This window comes from Petromyzon marinus, chromosome 30 (assembly GCF_048934315.1).
Source record: "Petromyzon marinus isolate PM22_M1 ecotype Great Lakes invasive population chromosome 30, UKy_Petmar_22M1.pri1.0, whole genome shotgun sequence".
Classification (NCBI taxonomy): domain Eukaryota; kingdom Metazoa; phylum Chordata; class Hyperoartia; order Petromyzontiformes; family Petromyzontidae; genus Petromyzon; species Petromyzon marinus.
Genome location: NC_133696.1, coordinates 8,170,257 through 8,184,704, shown reverse-complemented (window position 1 = coordinate 8,184,704; position 14,448 = coordinate 8,170,257). Strand labels below are relative to the sequence as shown.

General features: G+C 49.3%; 1 protein-coding gene and 1 long non-coding RNA gene across 3 annotated transcripts in view; one reads left to right on the top strand and one right to left on the bottom strand.

The window, feature by feature from the left end:
- Positions 1-14,448, bottom strand: part of LOC142929378 (uncharacterized) — a 205,530-nt gene that overhangs the window by 132,314 nt on the left and 58,768 nt on the right. The gene's annotated exons all lie outside the window — the stretch shown is intronic.
- Positions 1-14,448, top strand: part of LOC116947543 (voltage-dependent L-type calcium channel subunit alpha-1D) — an 88,725-nt gene that overhangs the window by 57,885 nt on the left and 16,392 nt on the right. For both annotated transcript variants that reach the window (XM_032963411.2, XM_076070668.1), the window contains 5 exons: positions 5,264-5,374; positions 6,482-6,632; positions 7,709-7,979; positions 11,700-11,830; positions 13,963-14,036. In XM_032963411.2, the coding sequence (XP_032819302.2) occupies positions 5,264-5,374; positions 6,482-6,632; positions 7,709-7,979; positions 11,700-11,830; positions 13,963-14,036 (738 nt within the window). The remainder of the gene's footprint in view (positions 1-5,263; positions 5,375-6,481; positions 6,633-7,708; positions 7,980-11,699; positions 11,831-13,962; positions 14,037-14,448) is intronic.

The following is a 14,448-nucleotide window of genomic DNA, read 5'->3' as shown; positions in this document are numbered from 1 at the left end:
GGTGCGAGCGGGGGAGGTACGGTGCCAAACAAAAAAAAACCCGGCGACATAAAAGCGCCGCGAGTTGAGGCTGGGGAGACAGACGGCAGCGCGGGGAGGCGGTGGGAGTTGAGGCTGCTTGGGACAGACGGACGGAACGGGGCCAGGAGTTGACGCTGGGAGGAAACGCTGCGCGCAGACGGGATCGCGATGCGCGCGTCAGCCGGAGGTCGGAGGGACTGGCACCTGGTGGACCTCGACTACTCCATCTCCTACATGAGCTGCTACAGCGTAGGGAGAACGGCGGCTTCGCTTTCCCTCCTCCTCGTCCCACGTCTCTCCATCCTGCCTCCCTGTAACTCGAACCCGGCGTTCCTCCATCGTCGTGTTTGTGTCCCCGCCCGTGCTGCCTTCTCGTCGTCGTTGGCGTCGTGATCGTCATCGTCGTCATTCGTCACTTAACGTCGTTGACTTCGTTATCATCATCATCATCCATTATCACCGATGTCATTGTCAACATCGTCATCGTTGTCATCATCATCACCATTGGTTCGCCTACGTCTGCATGTGCTCGTCCGCGCGTCCGTCATGCGCGCGTGCGCACGCGAGTGTTTCCGTGCCTCCCCCGTCACTCGCAGAGTGTTTGAGTTCTGGGAACACCGCGCCTCCAGGGGAGCGTCCACAGAGAGGACACGTCGTGCCGAATTCAATCAAGCGGCGGTCGTAGGACAGAAGGTTGTGCGCAGTGACGTGGGGGGTCAGAGTTTTTTTTCTTTTAGAAATTTACGCTTGCCCCACCGTTGCGACTTTACCCCGGCGTTATTATGCAAAAATTTAATTTTATTCGCGATGGGCTTGGCTAATCGGAGATGACAAGCGCTGAAATTTTTGACGTCTTCGAGCTTGTAGCGTGAAATCCTGTGTTTGCGGTGATTGGCGGTTGAGTCATTTGCATGAACAAAAAAATTCAAGAGTTTTGACGGTCGCGATCTCTCGCGATCTATTTGCTTAAACCGCGCGTCTCCGTGCGTGTGCACCAGCAAGTGTGAGCATTTGTTATCATGCACTCCTAATGAGTCCAGGCCATTGGGAATGCGCCGCGCTGATCACGCAGGGAGTAAGCTCTTCGGAGTAAACAGCACCGTCTTCGGTCTGTTGCAAAAACTGTCTCAGACCCAAGGATGGACCGCAGCGTTCCGTCCTCTCCGTGCGTGACCGTGCGAGCGAGTGAGCGAGCGACTCCCCCTGCCACCCGCAAAGTTTCCCGTCCGCCTCCGGGCATCGGCCCGAGTCACACGAATCCGTCAAAAATAAATGCGTCGTCGTTGTCGTCTTACCCCCCCCCCACCCCCCCTCCGAAGAGGACAGACCCCGCTCGGAAATTCCTGAATTAAAATTCGACTCGCCGGCCAAAAATAAATAAATATGCAAATCGGTCACGCGAGCGTGCTGTGTAATTGGCTCATTTTCCTGCTGTTAAATTGACCCCACAGCTTTGCAGGTGTGCGCGAGGCTGGGAAGGCGTCCTTGCGCATGGGGCTTGTGCCTGCAATTATCATTATCATCATTACCATCGCCGTTATCGCCATTTTCGCGTTAAAACTTCAGAGGTTGGTGAAAGAATTAAGGAGTTTAGGGCTCTCCAGCCACAAAAAAAATACATTCTTAAGAGACATGTCCAAGTTGAGTGCTATTGAGCGGTCAGCACACCGGCCCTATCTATCCAGGATTATCAGTCAGAAACATTTTATTTCGATCGTTATAAACATCACCTATCGTCAGCATCTGTGCTCTCCATTAAACATTGCACAAAGCTGCTGCCGCCGCCGCCGGGGCTACCACTGCTGCGTTGGCAGTGGTGCCCGAACACAGTTTCACGAAGCAACAACTCAATACGTTCGGCAATAAATAACTGGCCCTGAAAGGAAAACAATATTTAACAGGCGACGTTTCGAGCAAATGCCCTTCATAAAAACGGTGCTGTTACATGCCATGAGAAAGGGCCATCGCCACTTAAATCTATTTTTTTTCCTTTTAAAGCCACACAGTGTTGTCGGCGAATGTGTTGAGTTAAAAAAAAATATCAAGAATTATCGGCCAATAGGATTATGAGCTCAAGTCATCGTCGTAATCTCTGCCATCATCACTGTCATTGTTGTTAAAAAAAAATCTATATTCCCCGTCATCATCAAAATCTTTGTTTTTTCGACACGTTCACCATCTTCTGTCTTCGTAATTACCTTCAACTTGTTCACCGTAACATCCTTCGCCGCCGCCGTCGTCGTCATCGTCATCATCAATAACGCCACAGCGAGGACGTACTTGGTTTCCTTTCGTGGGGGGTCGGAGATAGCAGGATGAGAAAAAAAAACTACTCGCGTTAATCCCGAGATTGGAAGATCAGGAGATTACGGCTTCCACCGCGCCCCGCCGCTCTCTGTGGCTCGCGTGAGAAGAAAAATATTAATAATTAAAAGAGAAATCCACTTCCCCGTTCAATTGAGAGCGCCGCTCCGTCCCCGCGCGCCGGCAGTAATGAAACGGGGACGCGTTATCGCGCGCCGTTCCCGTGAAGGATGGTCAGGCGGACGGCCTGACGGTGCGGAATCTTATTTGGCCGAGGCTCAAACTCGACAGTGGATCTGATTCGATTTGGGGGGGGGGGGGGGCGTGAGCGCCACTTTTCCATCACGCGTCGAGAGCGCCGCGTAATTCCAACTGGGAGGGGTAGGGAGCAAAAGGAGAACAACTAAATCAGCAAATGTCCACAAATTGCATTCTCTGATAGAGGCGGGAGCAGCTGCAGCATAATGCCTGCTGTCGTTGATGTTGAAGCTACCGTGACAAAAGGATAGGAACCATTTGGCTGGTCCCAATAAGAGGAAGAATAAAGAATCTGCTGGGTTGGAAGAGGGGATGAGCTCCACGCCGGAGCAGCTGAGAGGAAGAAAACGCGAGCGTGGGGACAGCGGTGCAATGCGGAACACGTCCTCGGAGGGTGCGCAGCTGGAGATGTGACGAGGGTGGAAGGGAAGAGGGGGACGAGGTGGAATACGGATGAGTTGGTGGGACAATGTAAGCAGTTTTAATGGGGGACTGCTGGCGAGACAGATGTCGAGGAGTGCGAGCGTCTGTCACGGACATCAACCGTTCAGTTATGAGCGGCGCTTAATTTCAGACGGAACGGTCCGGAACGCTGTTTCTGGGAATGATTTTTCGCACACCACACACACACACCCATCGCGCCTTATTGTGTCCTCGCGACACTGCCCTGGTTTGTACGAATATAGGGAGCATTCACAGAGGGGCGTACGATAACGTAGAGTGTGATAACAGGGTACGATAACGTAGGGTGGAATACCAAAGGCTACAATACCGTAAGGTACAAAAACGTAGGGTACACAAACATAGGGTACAATCGTGTAGGATGAAATTATGTAGGAATCACCTAAATAGGCTACAATAATTATGGGTCGGCACATATTTTGCTCTAGTGGTAGTGCCTTACAGCAATATATTTCAAGCCAAACCGGCCCTGGAATATATCGAGCGAGAAATGAATCCCTGGTTATGACGGAGCGCGAGGAGACGACAGACTTTCACCAAATCAAAGCTGAAATTGCGGGTCTCGGCTTATCGAACGAGGCGTTGCCGCCTCGCGCGCGCGGGCGCCGACGGAGCGAACCGATAAAATAAAAACCCTGGCGGCGTGGTTCCACGTCCTGCGGGCGACCAAGCCACTTAGCGTGCGGGGGGATCTCGGCCAACGGCGGTGGGGAGCGCAGGAGGCGCGCGGGGCGATTGCGCTTTTGTGCAAAAAGTGGTTAGGAGATAGCGCCCGCTCCGCTCGTTACGCGGGAGGTGTCCCTGCTGCCGCTGCTGCCGCTGCCACCGTCCTGCATGCAGAGTGGGGGAGCGCGTGGCGTCTTCCTGAATCGGTTTAAATTCTTCCTCCCCGTGAAAGGCGGAATTTGAACACGCGGCTTCGTCCGATCGGCTTCCACTCGCAGCCGGAAGGGTTAGGAGTTCAAATCGCCATTGTGGGGGAGCGGTGGTCGACTCTGCCAATCAACGTCTCCTTCCATCTGAGAGATGGCCCAGTGGCTCAGAGGTCAGAGGAGGTCAGAACGCACCGCTGAGCTCCTGGCTGAATTCTGTTTCATCCACCCGCGAATAAAGCGCAGTGGGTTGATGATGGTCATGGCGATATCTTTGGGAAGCCTTCTTCTAGCAGTGTATTTATAGTGGCCTGATTGTGATGATGAGTCGATGGTCTCAACCCAGTCACCAACGACTGCACATCATACGAAAATCGTTTTTTGGTTATGCATTTTCCACTGCGACCAACGTCTCCCTCGAAGAGGAGACATCTCATTAGGCTCTCATCCGGCTGAATTAAAACCAGAAAGAGTAAATTCAGTTCTTCAATTAATGTGGATCATCCAGCAGTTATGAGACTTCAAAAAATGTGTATTCTTGGGTCTTTCGGTAAAGTCACGTAGATAGGTTCAAAGAAAATAACAAAAAATAACACAAGCAATCGTCCTGATGACGTCCTGATGCGATCGAAACGTCGTAGTTTTTTGTTATTTTTGTTCTTTTCTTTGAACCTATCTACGTGACTTTACTGAAAGACCCAAGAATATGAATTCCTGCAGTCACGAAAGCTTTAAGTCAAGATTCAAAAATGTGCTTTCATTCTCATGCGGCAAACAATATTTGCGGACAAAGAGGTATAAATGAATGACTTTATAATTATTGTGCCTCTCTGGCATCGTTCTCTGATAGCGAACTGACTTCCGAATGTCTTCACTTTATGGCACAACGCCAATGGAAGAAATTGAATTTTATTGAAAAAAAAAGAATCTATTTTAAACAAAACCCATCGTAGGATAGTGACCGTCGAGCCGAATGAACGACGCGAAGCGACGAGGGGGGGGGTGGGACGTGGGGGGGGGGGTACATCCGCCCAAGATGGACTCGAGTCTCGTACTCTCCCCTACCTCGTCGAACCAGGCCTCCATTTCTCACTGAATATTTTTCCGGGTTGCTGGTAGACTGGCTCATCGCCGCAGCCACGGCTCGAGTATTGTTTTCCTTCTCCCACACCTCCGATTAGCACGATTGGCTACGTACGGTGCGAAAGAAGTTCACCATACATACTATGCCGTGCGGTGCGCCTGGGTGCACAGCTAATTTCTGAACCACCGACCCAGGCTTGAAAGGAATAACCCCTCCGTGTGACCCCCCCCTGACCCCCTCCCCCACCCACGTGCGTCTCCAGGCCGGACTTCGGACGCTGCACGACGCGGGGCCCGAGATCCGCCGCGCCATCTCCGGGGACCTGCAGGAGCTGGAGCGGACGCTCGACGGCGACGACGACGACGTCTTCGCGGTCAGCGCGTCGCCCTCGTCGCCGCGTCGTCATTCGCGTCGCTCTCGTCGGTGCCATCGTCTCGGCCGCACCGTGGTCGACCGCCACGCTGCCCGTCGCGACAACGCTCGCACACTCGCTCGCACACTCGCTCGCACACCCGCTCGCACACCCGCTCGCACACCCGCTCGCACACCCGCTCGCACACCAACGCTGCGGGTCACGACGTAACTCACTCGCTCGCCACGCTGCAAGTAACAACGCTTCCATTTTATGCTTCCCCCTCGCCCTGCTCCATTTTGGAATTCCCTTCCGTCATCGTCTCTTTTGCCCTGCTCTTATTTTAACCTCGCTCGATTCAACAAACATGTTACCCTCTTATCTCTTAACACCTTCAGTAGTGCTGTTTTGTTGCTGGCCGTCCAACATTTTGGGCATTTGGGCCTTCTGTTCTGCTACTGTGATTTTAAAATGTAAATCATGAGCGTACATCATCACATGTAATGATGATGTCACCATCAACTTTTGATGATGTCACCATCATCATTATTATCAATGTCATCATTGCCATCATTGTCACCATCGTCATCAGCCAGTGTTTCTAACCATTGCCATCACTATTATCACCTCATGGCACGAATGAGACAAAGCCACGAATAGATTCTTGAATCGAATCGTGACCCAGAATTTGTGACTATTCATTGAATCGTTTATATAGGATCAGCTGTGTCCATCAGTCTGTCTGCATGTCCATCTGTCTGCAACACGGGGGTCACGATAACTCTTGTTAACAAGTTCCAATGGTAATTACATTTTAGGATAAAGTTGGGTTTCTGTTAGGGAGTTATCCTCTATAAAACAGGCAAAATGGATGACAGAGTTGCCCAAAAGTTGGCAATAAAAAAGCTCCCTGGGCCTGGGCGCCAACCTTCACGCCACGCACGAACCTCGCCTCCTCGTGACACCGTCACGCAAGACCTCATCTCGTCGTGCGGCTTGGAACGCGCAAACTTAATTATCGCCAATTCCACACTTCTGGGGACAAATGAACCGTCCGCGCACGTGCGTGACTTCTCTCTCTCTCTTTCTCCCTTGCTGTTTCCGCATCGACCCCCGGCGGGGCCGCAGAGGTCACACGGAGGCATCCCCAACAACGTGAACTTCTACCCTCTGGGCGTGAACGAGCGGCGTGGCTCTCCATCGCCCGCCCGCACCACCCAGCGCCCGCTGCAGATCCAGAAGGGTGGCTCGCCCAACGCCCAGCGCCGCCCCATGATGGGTGAGGACCCGGCGCAGCGTGACGCTCTCATTCAGCAACGTGCGCCTGGATTGTTTTGCTGCTATAAATACCCACGTGATAAGCCACTTCGTTGAGCTATCATTTGTGGCCAGGTTGCATCTGAAAAATAAGTTCATAGCGTAGTGGGCTTTACCTGGTAGGATACAAAAATAGTTTAGTTTTATTTGTATATATTTTAAAAGTGATTTGTTAACCTTTCTTATACTCAGCATCTAACCGTGTTTTGGTATTGTTTGTTGTTGTAACATCCTAACCCGCTCCTACTTTACAGCTCATCAGATTCCTCCAGTCTCAATATTCTGATTCACACGAGTTTTCCAACACCACGGTTTTTTTTTCTCGTCAGAGGCTCTGTTGTTTAATCGATGTGTAGTAGGTGCCGGGGAGGAGCGGTGATGCAGCGATTAGCACACTGCGCTATGGACGCCATAGCTGGGCGATGGTGGTGGCTACGCTGCACCTGGTCTGTAACCCAGCAATGTGGAGGCCGAGAGGGTTGGTGCATTGCACAGATGTGAAACTCCCTGGCTCGCCAGGAGAAGGCGGTACAGCAAATGTGGACACCCGCCTGTTCCATTTTTATGGGTAGATTGTTGCCCCCTGTCGCACGTGTGGGTTTTCACCAGATGTTCTGGTTTCCTCCCACATGTAGGCACTCATTAATGGACCGATAACACCTTGCGATATAGAAGACCGCAGAGCTTGGAGGAGAATTTGGCACTGGCTCACCGCCTCACTGCTTACTTCCAGCTCGTCTGTGGTTCTCTTCGAGAGCGAGTGAATTCGGTGCGGCGGCGGGGCAATATAAGTTTCAATTATCGTTATTGTTATCAAGCCTGTGACCCAAGGTCAATTCCGGGCTGTGGCTAACATCGGTGGCGAGTGACATCTGCACTGCACCCTCTTCGCCAAACCCGCACTGACTTCCGCTTGCACCCTGCCATGAAACCTTGACGCCCATGAGCACCCTCCGTGAACCTTGAGCACACCTGCACTGCCGGCCTGTGACCTCTGCCTCCCAACCCCCCCCCCCCGCCCCGCCCCCCGCGCCCCAGTGCCCGTGGTGAACTCGTACCTGCAGGACGACCTCTTCGCCCCCGACGCAGACGGCGAGGAGATTCCGCTGACGCCGCTGCCTGAGAACAACGTCAACCACAACAACAACTCGGCCCAGCAGTGGGGGGCCCGCATGGGGGGCCCGCGCGGGGCCCAGGACCGCCGCTACGCCGGTGCCCGCGGCGCTGTCGACGGTGGTGCCGGTGGTGGTGGTGTTGGTGCCACCGGTGGCGGTGCCGGGTTGCCACCCACAACCAAAGGCTCCGTGCGGTGAGTTGCGTTTCGACGCCGTGTGCCGCACGCGACGCGGTCTACGCAATCGGTCGCGACGCTGATCGATGCGATGCAATCTCGTGCGATGCGGTGCAATGCAATGCAATGAAACGCAATGGAATAATGCACTGCAATAAGATGAATCACAATGAAGTGCAATGCAATGTAGTGATCACAATGGAATAATGTACTGCAATAAGATGAATCACAATGCGGTGCAATGCAATGTAGTGAAACACAATGGAATAATGCACTGCAATAAGATCAATCACAATGCGGTGCAATGCAATGTAGTGAAACACAATGGAATAATGCACTGTAATAAGATTCATCACAATGAAGTGCAATGCAATGTAGTGAAACACAATGGAATAATGCACTGTAATAAGATTAATCACAATGTGGTGCAATGCAATGTAGTGAAACACAATGGAATCATGCATTGCAATAAGATTAATCACAATGAAGTGCAATGCAATGTAGTGAAACACAATGGAATAATGCACTGCAATAAGATGAATCACAATGAAGTGCAATGCAATGTAGTGATCACAATGGAATAATGCACTGCAATAAGATTCATCACAATGCGGTGCAATGCAATGTAGTGAAACAATGGAATAATGCACTGCAATAAGATGAATCACAATGCGGTGCAATGCAATGTAGTGAAACACAATGGAATAATGCACTGTAATAAGATTAATCACAATGAAGTGCAATGCAATGTAGTGAAACACAATGGAATAATGCACTGTAATAAGATTAATCACAATGTGGTGCAATGCAATGTAGTGAAACACAATGGAATAATGCATTGCAATAAGATTAATCACAATGAAGTGCAATGCAATGTAGTGAGACACAATGGAATAATGCACTGCAATAAGATGAATCACAATGAAGTGCAATGCAATGTAGTGATCACAATGGAATAATGCACTGCAATAAGATTCATCACAATGCGGTGCAATGCAATGTAGTGAAACAATGGAATAATGCACTGCAATAAGATGAATCACAATGCGGTGCAATGCAATGTAGTGAAACACAATGGAATAATGCACTGCAATAAGATGAATCACAATGCGGTGGAATGCAATGCAGTGAAACACAATGGAATAATGCACTGCAATAAGATTCATCACAATGCGGTGCAATGCAATGTAGTGAAACAATGGAATAATGCACTGCAATAAGATGAATCACAATGCGGTGCAATGCAATGTAGTGAAACAATGGAATAATGCACTGCAATAAGATGAATCACAATGCGGTGCAATGCAATGTAGTGAAACACAATGGAATAATGCACTGCAATAAGATGAATCACAATGCGGTGGAATGCAATGCAGTGAAACACAATGGAATAATGCACTGCAATAAGATGAATCACAATGCGGTGCAATGGAATGCAATGCTCTCTTTCTGTGTGCGCCACGTTGTTTTTTAAAGACGTCGGCGATCGTGGCCTTTCTTTCATGTAGCTCTGTCCACAATATTTGCATTAGACGCTCCTCCCAGTTGCATCCACTTGTTTAAATTCCTTGTTGTGAACTTAATTGGCTGGCTTCTTGTACCTGTAATGGGCCCAGTCACATTTATATTCAGTCTCTTGTTATCTCATAGCAAGTCCAAGAAATGTAACTTGTCTCTCTCTCATTATTCCTATTAATATTCTGTTTATGTACCCTGCTATCCGCAATTCATCTATGTCAATGGAATGCACCGCAGCATAAAAAAAAATATTGACAGAGAAAAATGCAACGCGGTACATAAAACTACAATGCAACACAACGCGGTACATTAACCGCAGTGGAGCGGCACCCCGATTACAATGCAACGTATCACATTGCAGAGCGGTACGAAGAAGAGTGGTACACCCGAAATCAACTCGGCCTTGAATGAGTACCTGGTGCTGTGTGTAGGGGCCAATGCAATAAATATATACATTGGTACAATGTGATATCATACAAGTGGCCCAGGCTCTGCAGTCGTCCTCGATGTATTAAAGATTACAACAAATCTTTTGTTGATGCTACTGCTGCTGCTGCATTGACAGTGGTGCCCAAACAACAACAATATCCGGCCTTTTATACAAAGAATATCGCAGCACTGCGCTACGAACTCGGTGACCCTCGATTCGTGCTCATGATAAACGTAGCACATTTTTCGACGTGCCACAAAGAAGGGCCATTGTCCAAAACTTCGCCCATCATTTTCATTTGCCTTTTTAAGGCCGCAGTGGTGCGCTGTATATGTAAAGACGTCTCCCGCCAAGTAATGGAGTTATTATTATTATCCATCATGTCGAGTTTTGTTTGCCCAAGGTCCAGGCTACCCACGCGGCGTCGGCGGAAGAGATTTCATGACTATTGGTCTTGTTGTTGTTTACTTCACACAAAGCCACAGCAACCCCAGGATGACTTTGGCGCAAAATGTTAACGCGCACATCGATGACAGCTGCCGTCCCACAGCCAAATTCATTTGAGATGTCCGAGCGCGCGCGTGTTTGAGTTTGTGTAATTATGTTTTGAGTGTAATTGAGTGCACGTTTGTGTGTGGTGTGTGTTTGCACACGTTTGTGTTTGCATGTTCTTATGTTCGCGTGTGTGTCTTTTAGCGCGTGTGCGTTTCAGTGTGTGCGTGAGCGTTTACTTGCGTGTGTGTTCTGCGTGGGTGTGTTTTACCCCAAGTGGTAAGTGTGGTGGTTAGAACATTGCGCTACGAACCCCGTGACCGGCGTTCCATTCCCCCTCGTGAAACCACACACCGATTACAAATATCTGAACCCGGTCCTGGGGGGTCTTCCTTAGATCGACTCCGCCTTAATTTAGTACCTGGTGCAGTGTGTCAGATATCAGCATTGGGGAGATAGGCGGCCGGGAATGGTGCTGGCCATCACCCCCCATTGTGTGCCGTGGCAGGCGGCCTTCTGTCAGTGCTCGCGAACGGCACCTGCCCCAAAAGTCTGCACAAGGCTATACGGGGTACCTTTGTCTTTGTGTGCGTGTCAATGGAGGGATGTGAGAGAGCGGCTGCTGCTGTTGTGACTTCTGCTCCCCAAGGCACCGATTATTTGTTTGTGGTGGGAAGGCGACGGCCGATGCGACGATGGTGGCGATGGGCAGGGAAGGGACCCGTGTTGAGTGGTTATTTTCGATCTACCGATAGACGCAGATGATGTTGATGATATAAAAGTCGCCGATGAAAGTAATGATGATGATGATGGTTACGAGGATAAAGATGTGACTGCCGCTGTTGATGCTGCTGCAGATTTTGGTTCTTTCAGCTGTTGTTGTAGCACTTGATGTTTTTTTGCCGACGTTTAAGACGATGTCGACGCTGCTCACAGAACCTGCACTTGCTGCTGCCGCCGGTGACGACTGCTGCGTTCGAATTACGAGGACGGTGCTGTAGATTATGCCACTCCAAATAATGACGACGATTAAGGCGATGCCGACGAAGACAAATCCAGATGAAGCTGACCACACTTGCCACACTGGACTTGCGACACTTGTGATAAATAACAAATCCCCTTCATTTACACTCCCCAGATCCTCCAGAGCGTCTCCATCCTCTAACCCTTCCCCCCCCCCCCCTTGACCCGACACATTAATAATGACGCCCTCGAGAACGGCAAAACAGACTTTAATAAGAGTCATAATGACAGAGACGATGACGACGAGGAGGGGTAACGAGTTTACGCGCGGGCAGGAGCGCGACGGCCCGGTCCCATCGTGAGACCGTCGTCATCGAGCGCGAACTGGAGCTGCCGCCCGGCAACCGTTGTCACGGCGACGGGGAGGACGTGGACCAGATTTGCCTCCAGACACAGGCCATTGCAGGTGGGGGATGTGTGTGTGTGTGCGCGAGTGTCCCTACCCCCCCACCCCTACCTCCTCCTGCTTCCTGTCTCGTCATAATTTGATTTTCTTGAGCTTTTCTCCATTATTTTAAGTGAGCCGGCAGAATACTTGTTGCCATGCGAAGGATAAATTAAGTCATTGTGTACGAGTGTCTGTTTGGGGGTCATCCATTTAGTACGTACGCATGAAGGGGGGGAGGGGGGGTTAACCCAAATGCGTACGCTTGCGTATGGGGGGTCTACTGACAATGTACGTACGCATCGGAAACGGGGGGGGGGTGAAGCCTCGATAATAATTTGTCTACATTGGCCTTCAAATTAGTTAGACAGTCCGGCGGTGGACGATCTGTTTGCTTAAACACGTTAATATTATTAATCCTTGATCGTTTCTGCGTGGATGAAATATCGGCCGTTCTATAGGATTCGGGGGGGTTGCTTCAGGCATACGTTCGCAGGTGGGGGGGGTCAAGTTTTGACAGATTTTTGCGTACGTACTAAATGGATGGCCCCTTGTCCGTGTCCATCCGTTTGTCTGCCTATTGGTCTGCATGTCCATTCGTGTTATCCGTCCGTCCATCCATACATTTGTGTGCGCGCGTATGTCCTTCCATCCATGTATTCATCGGTCAGTCTGTCTGTCCCATTTATCTGCCCCATGTGTTCGTCTGTACACTTGTCCAGCTGTCCGTCTGAGTGTCTGTCCATAATACACTAATGTTTTACCAAAAAAATACAAACCCCCCAAAATCAATCCAGATGTAGAGCATGGGAGGTGCGGAATTAATAAATAATGATGAGCAATTGTTACGAAAATCAACAGTACCTATCAATACCAACTCCAAATCTGCGTAGATTTTTTTTTACAAGAATGGCAATGAAATAAAAAAAATCAGTGAAAATCTGTAATGTTATGTTGCATGCTAGCGAGTTTCACAATGCAGGTGTCCGAGACCATGCGCCCTGAACGTAGTCATATGTTGGAGGGCGCTTTTGTTTCCATTGTGGACATTTCTTCGTAAAGCCAAACCCACTAAAACGCACAGAGGCTCTATTAAGCCACTGGCTTACCAGCTTGTTTTTTTTGCATTGGCAAAATTTCTGATATAAAATATAATTACCCCTTCTGCCACTGTTGTTCTCGTGCCACCAAGATTGCCTCTTGCGGGTGAATGTGGGCTCGCAATTAGGTTATCAGAATTGCGGGTAACACCTTAGGTGGCCAAATTTGAGTGGACCTGGTTGATTTACGTGGCCAATATTTACATTTTTAAAACGTTGCAGTATGGAAAATACCTGCATTTAGCAAAAGAACCCTGGACCGATCGATAGAGAAAGACATTTTTGGTTGGAGTGACATTTTGTATTAAAAGTGCATTTAAAAAAAGTATTTTACAGATTTTAGTCAATGCACTGCTAGAGAAGGGACTGTTACCACGACCCTACAACTTGGCCTTGACCCCCACATGAATGCAGTGGCTTTGGAGAACAGATCCAGCTGTCGAGGGTGCGGGGGTGCGACCGCGTAGGGAAAGCCAAGAGGGGACACAAATGAAGACTTCGCCGTTTTTTTCTCGTAACAATTTTTTTAAAGACGAGCCACGAAGCACAAATAACAATGGGTAACACACAATAACGCGTACACGTGAGTCACCGACGTTATAACAAACAACAACAAAAGGTCGGTGTATTACAACGAGGTTCCTTTTTATTTGGAGGCTCTAAATTAAATAATAAAACAAAAAATGAAAACTAAATAAAATCACGATTTAATTTGGTTGTTTTCATTTTTTGTTTTATTTAATTTTTACCTACGTGACTTTACCGAAAGAACCAAAGAGTATGGATCCTTGCAGTCACGAAAACGTCAAATCTAGAATTAGGCTCTAAATTCTTTGTTTTCGCCGATGGGACCATTTACATTAAGGCTGGGTGGGCCCTGTTTGTAAACACCACCTGCAGGCAGCGGTTCTGTTTTTTGGATAAAAATGTTGCTTTCCTAAACATGAAGTTATTAGACAATTTACATATTTTATGTTACATCAGAAATTTTGCCCATCTTCAACATTTTTTTTTAAATTACCGTCGGTTTTCCCGGTGTGGGCGTGCGCGCAGGGTTAGAAAACAACGCTGCCAGAGATTCTACCATCGCTGGCGGCTCCTCCACTCCTCTCGCCCCCAGGAGCAAGGTATACGTGCAAGCCCTGCAACTGCCTGCTCAATTGCACTGCTGGCAGAAGGGCCTCCACTCGAGTACTTAGAAAGTATTTCCTTCACTGGGCTATCTGTCGTGGCCAGGTCGCTTCTGAAAAAGGAGCTACATAGCTCAGTGGGCCTTACATGGTAAAAATAGAAAATACTGCTGGGTGGACAAAGGCGGGCAGGAGGTGAGGAAGGATTAAATACACTCGTGCTGTAGTTTCAACCACTCCCGTGCTTTCAAATGAATTGGTAACCTCTGGATTTCATGTCCAGTGTCTTAACCCATCGTGGCGAGCCCCGGTAAAGAAGAGGGGGGAGGAAGTTACAAAAACATCCTCGTCACCCGCTCTTTTATAGGCCGACAATGGGGACTCGGTGGGGGGTCGGGGCGGAGTGGTC